We start from the raw sequence: 11,812 nt of genomic DNA on the forward strand, positions 1-11,812 counted from the left end.
CAAATGAAATTGAGAAGTTGCAATTGGAGTTTTGTGAACTTGGAGGGGCGGAAGGAATTTGTTATGCAATTACCTTTCAACCAACTCTGCTAGAGAAGATAAAGAAATATCAAGACGAAGTGATGACTCGAGAAGATAGTCAGTTGACGGGAAAAGAAATTTGTACACAGAAAGATGAGCAAGGTGTGTTAAGATTTTCATCAAGGATTTGGATTCCGAATGTGACTGAATTGAAGAATGATATTTTGCAAGAAGCACACAACTCTAGATTTTCGATTCACCCGGGAAGCACCAAGATGTACCAAGACTTAAAGAAGAATTTCTGGTGGCCGAACATGAAAAGAGAAATTGCAGAATAGACTTCAAAATGTGATACATGCCAAAGGGTAAAAGCCGAACATCAGAGACCGAGTGGTTTGATTCAGCCATTGAAGATTCCAGAATGGAAGTGGGAAAATATTGCCATGGACTTTGTAGTAGGATTACCTCGAACGCGTTCTGGACACGATGCAATTTGGGTAATAGTTGACCGACTTACGAAATCGGCACATTTTCTTCCAATTAACGAGAAGTCTTCTTTAGACAGACTAGTTCATATGTATGTACGCGAAATCGTGTTGAGACATGGTGTACCTATATCAATAGTTTCAGATCGGGATCCACGATTCAATTCGAGATTTTGGAGGCAATTTCAAGAACATTTAGGGACGAAGTTGAACATGAGCACGGCATATCATCCACAAACTGACGGCCAAAGTGAACGAACAATCCAAACCATTGAAGATATGTTGCGAAGCTGTGCCATTGACTTTTCGGGAAGTTGGGACGAACATTTACCCCTTGTGGAGTTTTCATACAACAATAGTTACCATTCCAGCATTGGCATGCCACCATACGAAGCTTTATATGGACGGAAATGCAGAACACCGACGAATTGGGATGAAGTTGGAGAAGGGAAGGTTTTAGGGCCTGAATTGGTACAACAAATGAAGGACACCATCACGGTAATCAAGAAGAGATTAATTGCTGCACAAGACAGACAAAGGAAGTACACGGACCCCGCCCGAAAAGATGTGAAGTTTGAAATTGGGGAAGCTGTATTGCTAAAAATATCACCGTGGAAGGGTTTGACCAGATTTGGTAAGAAAGGAAAACTAGCACCAAGATACATTGGACCTTTTGAAGTTTTGAACCAAGTTGGAAAAGTTGCCTACGAGTTAGCCTTGCCACCACAATATCAACACGTGCATAATGTGTTTCATGTCTCATTACTCAAGAAGTATAATCCAGACGACAATCATGTGATCGAAAGTGAACCAGTGGAGATTCAAGCTAATTTGTCATATGAAGAACATCCCGTACAAATACTAGATCGGCAAGAAAGAAAACTTAGGAAGAAAACAGTGAGCTTGGTAAAAGTGTTGTGGAGGAATCCAAGGGTAGAAGAAGCCACTTGGGAGCTAGAGTCTGATATGCGGAATCGGTATCCTCAATTATTCTCCTAGATTCTGAGGACCGAATCCTATAAGGGGGAGAGGATGTAACAACCAGTAATTTTGAACTTTTCATAAACACGACACTTATAATCTATGTTACTATGTCGATATGTGGAATCGTTATATAAGAGTGTATATATATATTCTCTTGTTATGTGGTATTGCAAGTATCACTAATATAACTTTTATGCGATATATTTTGTACGCGAGTAAGATTTCTTGTTACGCGATTTAGTGATAATCGAGATTGATACATGACTTGATGGCATAATTAGATTCTATTTCGTGTATAAATAGTCGTATGCGAGAGATTTCGCTACGCGATTAATTATCTTGCACGTTTCAGTGTTAATTTAATAGTTGCGGCTACGCGATTTAATAATAGTAGAGATAATCGTAAATAGTGGTAAATTGTAATGTGAGCAATTATATGATATGATATACGTATATAATTGTAGTGCAAAGTCGATTGGTTGTGAATTATTACGTGTATTATTGTGTGTACATTCTTTTATTACATAGATTATATATTAGAGTGTAATACTTGAAAATGCTTTTAAAAATATATCTTTGTCCAAAATTTTTGATCATGATTTTGTTAAACTTGTACAATCTCATAGTATTTATAGTATTAATTTGATGATTTATGGAATTGTAGTTTATTTATTAAAATCCATTCATTTTATTCATACTTTTAATAATTATAAGATTACACTAGTACCCTTGCATGTATTTTGGTAGAGAATAGAGTCCAAGGGCATGACCGACTATTCACACCATTTGACTCTTGTAATTACATCAAAAACCCCACATGCAATTCCACTCAAGTTTGCTAGAGGGTTAGATTGGTAACTTCTTAAATCCACTAACACTTTTGGTCAAGTCATGATGATAAAAACAAGAGACCACTCAACTTTCTCCACTTCACAAGATCAAAAACCACCAAAACTCTCCTCCCTCTCTCTCTCATTTCAGCCGAATACTACCTCCCTCCCAAACCCTTAAAATTTTCTCTTCATAACCTCATATACACACATATTTTGAAACTCATCCAAGAGAGAAAAATCATCTCCTAGTCACAAGCTTCCATTTAAGGTTAGTTTGAGTACTTGCATGTCATCAAGCCAAGAGTTTTCGACTTTGGTTCTCATGGACCTAGAGTTGAACTCATTGTGGCTTAAATACTTGGACAAGGAGTGGTCTTGAGGGAGTGTATCACCCCCATTTGTCAAGCCATAACCTTGGTTCAAGCCCTCGGCAATGACTCCCAAGGAGCCGAAGGGAGTCCATCGATTTGGATGATTTTGTGGATGTAATGAGATGTTTCTTGCTGGGTTCTTTGAGTTTTAGTCTCTACAAGATTGTTTTACAAAGTTTTAAACATTGCATGTCAAGATCTTGCCAAGAAAAGTTAGAGTTTATAAGTGCATGTCATGATTTTCATAGTATAAAGTGTATGCTGATTTTGTCACTTTTAAACTGGTTTTTGATCATTGCATGCCTCGGTTTTTGCCATAAAATTCTAGTATAATAGGTGCCATGATTAGTCATGTTCAGTTTTGATGTATTATGTGATTTTATATGGAGTATTAGATCGAAATCATGCTTAGAAATGCTAAAAACCAATCTGCTCTGCTCTGCTGTGATTTTTGGCTTCGGTAATGTGATTTTTGAGGCTTGATTTGTGTTGTAATTTCTTGTATAAGGCTATACAGTAGTGGTATATAGATTATAGATTAGAGTTGTTGGCTTGGTTGTTGTTGAATGGTGTTAAGATGGGTGATAAGGTGGAAGGAGGAACACACTAGCACTGGACAGAATTCTTGCACATAGAAACTAGGAGTTTTGGTGTTGATTTGGTTGGGTTTTGCTGGTCCCAAGTGTCCAGGAGCTGGGAGTGAGATTTTTCATGATTCCAGTAGCCTTAAATCACCAAAGCCCCTGCATTTAGGTAGGTATACACACTCAAAATAGTAGATACCCCAAAACAGGGCAGAATTGAGCAAGCTGTGTTCTTGTGAGGTTTTCACCTTGTCATGAGTGAGGCCTTCATGGGGCCTTGGCTTAACTGAGCTTAGTGAACCCTTAGGAAGCCTAAAAAACCATTAGAACCCAAAACCTAGTGAGAAAACAGAGTTTTAAATCAGTAAACACAAGGCAGTTGGGAAACAGGGTAGTTTTCAGAAGTGTCAACTTTGAGTAATAACTTGGGAAGTTTCAGATGGGGCCTTGGCGTGAAACCAAGTCTGAGAGATAGCCTTAAGAGTTGGGAATTGATTTGGTAGGAATGCACTTAGTACACATTAAATTATGTCAGTTAGGATGCAGGTAGTGCAGAGAGGTTACAACATAGAACCTCACTGTGCCCTTTTAACATTTTAAACCAATTTGTGTGAGGCCTTTGTATTGTATCAATTGCACAAGTAAGTTTAGAGTCTTAGAAACCTATTAGAAGTAAATTAGAGTGAAGGCCCTAGTTAGAGCATCTTATTCTCACTAAGAAACCGAGAGCAACCTTAGAGAGCCATTGGAGAGTTGTAAGTGCAACTCTTGCATGATTGTCAAGGGTATAAGGGCTGAGTTTTTGCAAGCACTATTAGGATTAAGATAAGGTCAGTATGGGGAGTTTAGAAGCTTAGAAATAAGCCTTTATGTGTTACTTGCTCATGTGTTTAGGAGTTTAAGTATGTAATATATATATATAGTTAATAAATCATGCCATGCCATTATGTGACTATGTGAATTATGTGACTATGTGGAGTATGTGAATACATGATTATGTTAATTGTCTTTCATATGTATAAATGAGCATGTATACCTATAATTAAGAACGTGTAATGACTCTTAAAGCGATAATTAGCTAATAATAGAGTATTAAGATACGTAACTAGAGAATAGTCGCGTGTAACGTAAATTAGACTTAAAGTGCCATTTAGTGACGAGGTTAATATAATGTGTAGGTTCCGAGGCGAAAGGAAAAGCTCGTACTATCAAGATTGAATAATCTCAGAATCTTGCAAAGGCAAGTTACTACATCCTTAACTTTACAATTGTTGCAAATATATGTGCACCCGTGAACTCGTAAATCCTTATGAATATTTAGTTGCGATAATCACCATGCCTAATATATTTGTAAATACCTTGATATAAATTCCCGATCATATTAGTACCTTTCTTTTCACATATCGCCTTATACTTAAACCACTAAACGATAGATTTCCTAGTAAAACTTCCAATAACACCATGACACGTATACTTTCATAAATACCGAATAACACTTGATAGAATTGACTTTCTTTTGACTTTGGAACTTATCCCCTTAAGTCCAATATGCGTTGACACATTATTAGTGAACTTGAACCCTTTTGCCATATTTTAATAAAAGATGATATAAACCTTTTTCCGGCATCCATGTTATAAATCAAAATGAATTATAAAATGTTTTCTTTAGTGATTTGGACTAGACGCAAGTCCTTTTCACATATTATTAGGCTCACAGATAGCCTAGGGATCCCATTATATTTGAGAACCCAGCGCGGTTCGGGATTACTTCGCGGCTGATCACCGGCTGTAATCCGTAGCGTCCTAAAATGAAATTTTGATGATGATATGATTATAACATGTTGCCATATTGCCATGATGCCATGACTTCTATACCATGATTATCCATGTGTTTTGCCATGTCCATTCATCATATTATCATGAACCTTAATGAATGCTTTATCATTTATTCTTGAATTTGTTTCGGACACCTTTGATATTATTATGATGCCATGTGTTTAGGACTGTTAGTACTTGCTGAGCGTCTTTGCTCATGTTCTCGTATTTAACCCCTTTTACAGCTAGCAAATATGGTACGCACAAAGCAAACAGCACGTAAATCGACCACTGGCTATGCAGAGAATTGTTTAAGGGCGAAGGTAGTATATATGATATAAGCGGCTTTCGCTATTATATTGTACTAGTTAGATGGGCTGATCCACACTCTGAACTTTTAAGATCTTTTGGGACTGTATTTCACTCTTTTGGGATTTGTAATTACTCTTCGGACTTGTATTTTGATTTAGCATTATCTTTTGGGGATTTATATTATGTAATCTTAAATTCCGGATTTAATATTATGTCACTTGTTCATATTATATCAATTATTGTGTGTGTGTGTGTTGGTTTGGGGTGTGACATTTGATGCTTTGGCTATTTCTGCCCTTGAATCGCGACCCATGGCTCGGCTGTGTACTGTGCAATTTAACGATAATTGGGATCTTGGTTCAAGTAATTATTTTCAGGTGCGAGAATTGCGATCTCTTTGTGAGAATATTCAGATTGGAAGTCATGACAAGATTACTTGGAATGGTAGTCTCCATGTTAAAACTTCTTCTATTTATTTTGACATTTCTGAGCATATTCCTACGCCGAGATGGGTCCCCTTTATCTGGCATAATTTTCATGTGCCTAAGTTCGCTTTCACCTCCTGGCTTATCCTTAAAGGGAGGTTGTTAACCAAAGATCGAATGCTGAACTTTAGTATGAATGCTGATCAGAGGTGTATCTTATGTATGACTCATAATGAAAATCATGAACATTTGTTTTGTGATTGTGACTACACTAAAGAGATTCTTAATGCTTGTCCTGTTGGGGTCAGACACTCTTGGGCGAATTATTGCAATGGGGATTTCTTTATTTTCGACTTGGATCAAACTGAAATGAAGGTGGCTTCTCTCTATATTTCTGCTGCTTATTATCATTTATGGGCTGAGAGGAATCTAAGGGTACACAATCCTGGTCAATACAACTCCCCCGGAAATCTTATTAAAGTTATTAAAGAGGCAGTGCGTGGAAAGCTATACAGTTGCAAAGGATTTCAGAGATTGGCTAATCAGGACCCCACCATTCATGGGTTTTTGTATTAACCTATAATTTTGACTTTTAGCTTTATGTGGTCATTATTGACTTTACTGTTAGCAGTTTGTTTGTTGTTATAGTTTGACTCTTTAGTCTAGGAGTTAGCTTCTTTTTTATGTATTTTCCCTGGGGTATGCCCCTTGTAGCTTGTCCTTTTTGTTCTTTTATAAAATTCTTATTTAGCAAAAAAAAAGTCGTTTCCAACTTCAATCCAGCCAATAATGAAGCAACAAGTTGTTTCCGGGCTCAAACGAGTCAAGAATTAAACTACAAATTGTTTTCCACTTCAAACGAGTCTAGAATGAAGCTACAAGTTGTTTCCAACTTCGATCCAGCCAGTAATGAAGCAACAAGTTGTATACAGGCTCAAACGAGTCAAGAATGAAACTACAAGTTGATTCTAATTTTAAACAACTGAAAATGAAGCTACAAGTTGTTTTCAACTTCAAACGAGTCTGGAATGAAGCTACATGTTGTTTCCAACTTCAATCCAGCCAATAATGAAGCAACAAGTTGTTTCCTGGCTTAAACGAGTCAAGAATGAAACTACAAGTTGATTCTAATTTTAAACAACCAAAAATGAAGCTACAATTTGTTTTCCACTTGCCACGAGTCTAGAATGAAGCTACAAGTTGTTTACAACTTCAATCTAGCCAATAATGAAGCAACAAGTTGTTTACAGGCTTAAACGAGTCAAGAATGAAACTACAAGTTGATTCTAATTTTAAACAACTGAAAATGAAGCTACAAGTTGTTTTCAACTTCAAACGAGTCTGGAATGAAGCTACATGTTGTTTCCAACTTCAATCCAGCCAATAATGAAGCAACAAGTTGTTTCCAGGCTTAAACGAGTCAAGAATGAAACTACAAGTTGATTCTAATTTTAAACAACCAAAAATGAAGCTACAATTTGTTTTCCACTTCCCACGAGTCTAGAATGAAGCTACAAGTTGTTTACAACTTCAATCTAGCCAATAATGAAGCAACAAGTTGTTTACAGGCTTAAACGAGTCAAGAATGAAACTACAAGTTGATTCTAATTTTAAACAACTGAAAATGAAGCTACAAGTTGTTTTCAACTTCAAACGAGTCTGGAATGAAGCTACATGTTGTTTCCAACTTCAATCCAGCCAATAATGAAGCAACAAGTTGTTTCCGGGCTCAAACGAGTCAAGAATGAAACTACAAGTTGATTCTAATTTTAAACAATCAAAAATGAAGCTACAATTTGTTTTCCACTTCCCACGAGTCTAGAATGAAGCTACAAGTTGTTTGCAACTTCAATCTAGCCAATAATGAAGCAACAAGTTGTTTACAGGCTCAAACGAGTCAAGAATCAAACTACAAGTTGATTCTAATTTTAAACAACTGAAAATGAAGCTAAAAGTTGTTTTCAACTTCAAACGAGTTTGCAATGAAGCTAAATGTTGTTTCCAACTTCAATCCAGCCAATAATGAAGCAAAAAGTTGTTTCCGGGCTCAAACGATTCAAAAATGAAACTACAAGTTGACTCTAATTTTAAACAACCGAAAATGAAGTTACAAATTGTTTTCCATTTCAAACGAGTCTAGAATGAAGCTACAAGTTGTTTCCAACTTCAATCTAACCAATAATGAAGCAACAAGTTGTTTACAGGCTCAAACGAGTCAAAAATGAAACTACAAGTTGATTCTAATTTTAAACAACCGAAAATGAAGCTAAAAGTTGTGTTCAAATTCAAACGAGTCTTGAATGAAGCTACAAGTCGTTTCCAACTTCAATCCAGCCAATAATGAAGCAACAAATTGTTTCCGGGCTCAAACGAGTCAAGAATTAAACTACAAATTGTTTTCCACTTCAAACGAGTCTAGAATGAAGCTACAAGTTGTTTCCAATTTCGATCCAGCCAGTAATGAAGCAACAAGTTGTTTACAGGCTCAAACGAGTCAAGAATGAAACTACAAGTTGATTCTAATTTTAAACAACTGAAAATGAAGCTACAAGTTGTTTTCAACTTCAAACGAGTCTGGAATGAAGCTAAATGTTGTTTCCAACTTCAATCCAGCCAATAATGAAGCAACAAGTTGTTTCCTGGCTCAAACGAGTCAAGAATGAAACTACAAGTTGATTCTAATTTTAAACAACCTAAAATGAAGCTACAATTTGTTTTCCACTTCCCACGAGTCTAGGATGAAGCTACAAGTTGTTTACAACTTCAATCTAGCCAATAATGAAGCAACAAGTTGTTTACAGGCTCAAACGAGTCAAGAATGAAACTACAAGTTGATTCTAATTTTAAACAACTGAAAATGAAGCTAAAAGTTGTTTTCAACTTCAAACGAGTTTGCAATGAAGCTAAATGTTGTTTCCAACTTCAATCCAGCCAATAATGAAGCAAAAAGTTGTTTCCGGGCTCAAACGATTCAAAACTGAAACTACAAGTTGACTCTAATTTTAAACAATCGAAAATGAAGTTACAAATTGTTTTCCACTTCAAACGAGTCTAGAATGAAGCTACAAGTTGTTTCCAACTTCAATCTAACCAATAATGAAGCAACAAGTTGTTTACAGGCTCAAACGAGTCAAAAATGAAACTACAAGTTAATTCTAATTTTAAACAACCGAAAATGAAGCTACAAGTTGTGTTCAACTTCAAACGAGTCTGGAATGAAGCTACAAGTCGTTTCCAACTTCAATCCAGCCAATAATGAAGCAACAAGTTGTTTCCGGGCTCAAACGAGTCAAGAATGAAACTACAAGTTGATTCTAATTTTAAACAACCAAAAATGAAGCTACAATTTGTTTTCCACTTCCCACGAGTCTAGAACGAAGCTACAAGTTGTTTACAACTTCAATCTAGCCAATAATGAAGCAACAAGTTGTTTACAGGCTCAAACGAGTCAAGAATGAAACTACAAGTTGATTATAATTTTAAACAATTGAAAATGCAGCTAAAAGTTGTTTTCAACTTCAAACGAGTTTGCCATGAAGCTAAATGTTGTTTCCAACTTCAATCCAGCCAATAATGAAGCAAAAAGTTGTTTCCGGGCTCAAACGATTCAAATATGAAACTACAAGTTGACTCTAATTTTAAACAACCGAAAATGAAGTTACAAATTGTTTTCCACTTCAAACGAGTCTAGAATGAAGCTACAAGTTGTTTCCAACTTCAATCTAACCAATAATGAAGCAACAAGTTGTTTACAGGCTCAAACGAGTCAAAAATGAAACTACAAGTTGATTCTAATTTTAAACATCCGAAAATGAAGCTACAGGTTGTGTTCAACTTCAAACGAGTCTGGAATGAAGTTACAAGTCGTTTCCAACTTCAATCCAGCCAATAATGAAGCAACAAGTTGTTTCCGGGCTCAAACGAGTCAAGAATGAAACTACAAATTGTTTTCCACTTCAAACGAGTCTAGAATGAAGCTACAAGTTGTTTCCAACTTCGATCCAGCCAGTAATGAAGCAACAAGTTGTTTACAGGCTCAAACGAGTCAAGAATGAAACTACAAGTTGATTCTAATTTTAAACAACTGAAAATGAAGCTACAAGTTGTTTTCAACTTCAAACGAGTCTGGAATGAAGCTACATGTTGTTTCCAACTTCAATCCAGCCAATAATGAAGCAACAAGTTGTTTCCGGGCTCAAACGATTCAAGAATGAAACTATAAGTTGATTCTAATTTTAAACAACTGAAAATGAAGATACAAATTGTTTTCCACTTCGGACGAGTCTAGAATGAAGCTACAAGTTGTTTCCAACTTCAATCTAGCCAATAATGAAGCAACAAGTTGTTTTCAGGCTCAAACGAGTCAAGAATGAAACTACAAGTTGATTCTAATTTTAAACAACTGAAAATGAAGCTACAAGTTGTTTTCAACTTCAAACGAGTCTGGAATCAAGCTACATGTTGTTTCCAACTTCAATCCAGCCAATAATGAAGCAACAAGTTGTTTCCTGGCTCAAACGAGTCAAGAATGAAACTACAAGTTGATTTTAATTTTGAACAACCAAAAATGAAGCTACAATTTGTTTTCCACTTCCCACGAGTCTAGAATGAAGCTACAAGTTGTTTACAACTTCAATCTAGCCAATAATGAAGCAACAAGTTGTTTACAGGCTCAAACCAGTCAAGAATGAAACTACAAGTTGATTCTAATTTTAAACAACTGAAAATGAAGCTAAAAGTTGTTTTCAACTTCAAACGAGTTTGCAATGAAGCTAAATGTTGTTTCCAACTTCAATCCAGCCAATAATGAAGCAAAAAGTTGTTTCCGGGCTCAAACGATTCAAAACTGAAACTACAAGTTGACTCTAATTATAAACAATTGAAAATGAAGTTACAAATTGTTTTCCACTTCAAACGAGTCTAGAATGAAGCTACAAGTTGTTTCCAACTTCAATCTAACCAATAATGAAGCAACAAGTTGTTTACAGGCTCAAACGAGTCAAAAATGAAACTACAAGTTGATTCTAATTTTAAACAACCGAAAATGAAGCTAAAAGTTGTGTTCAAATTCAAACGAGTCTTGAATGAAGCTACAAGTCGTTTCCAACTTCAATCCAGCCAATAATGAAGCAACAAATTGTTTCCGGGCTCAAACGAGTCAAGAATTAAACTACAAATTGTTTTCCACTTCAAACGAGTCTAGAATGAAGCTACAAGTTGTTTCCAACTTCAATCTAACCAATAATGAAGCAACAAGTTGTTTACAGGCTCAAACGAGTCAAAAATGAAACTACAAGTTGATTCTAATTTTAAACATCCGAAAATGAAGCTACAGGTTGTGTTCAACTTCAAACGAGTCTGGAATGAAGTTACAAGTCGTTTCCAACTTCAATCCAGCCAATAATGAAGCAACAAGTTGTTTCCGGGCTCAAACGAGTCAAGAATGAAACTACAAATTGTTTTCCACTTCAAACGAGTCTAGAATGAAGCTACAAGTTGTTTCCAACTTCGATCCAGCCAGTAATGAAGCAACAAGTTGTTTACAGGCTCAAACGAGTCAAGAATGAAACTACAAGTTGATTCTAATTTTAAACAACTGAAAATGAAGCTACAAGTTGTTTTCAACTTCAAACGAGTCTGGAATGAAGCTACATGTTGTTTCCAACTTCAATCCAGCCAATAATGAAGCAACAAGTTGTTTCCGGGCTCAAACGATTCAAGAATGAAACTATAAGTTGATTCTAATTTTAAACAACTGAAAATGAAGATACAAATTGTTTTCCACTTCGGACGAGTCTAGAATGAAGCTACAAGTTGTTTCCAACTTCAATCTAGCCAATAATGAAGCAACAAGTTGTTTTCAGGCTCAAACGAGTCAAGAATGAAACTACAAGTTGATTCTAATTTTAAACAACTGAAAATGAAGCTACAAGTTGTTTTCAACTTCAAACGAGTCTGGAATCAAGCTACATGTTGTTTCCA

General features: G+C 35.9%; 1 protein-coding gene across 1 annotated transcript; it reads left to right on the plus strand.

Moving 5' to 3' along the window:
- The first annotated feature begins 5,716 nt into the window (after nt 1-5,716).
- On the plus strand, nt 5,717-6,406 carry LOC108203740 (uncharacterized). Its single transcript, XM_017372870.1, has one exon. It carries the CDS (start codon nt 5,717-5,719, stop codon nt 6,404-6,406), a length of 690 nt encoding a protein of 229 aa, XP_017228359.1.
- Nucleotides 6,407-11,812: the final 5,406 nt, after the last annotated feature.

Source organism: Daucus carota, chromosome 7, assembly GCF_001625215.2.
Source record: "Daucus carota subsp. sativus chromosome 7, DH1 v3.0, whole genome shotgun sequence".
NCBI lineage: Eukaryota > Viridiplantae > Streptophyta > Magnoliopsida > Apiales > Apiaceae > Daucus > Daucus carota.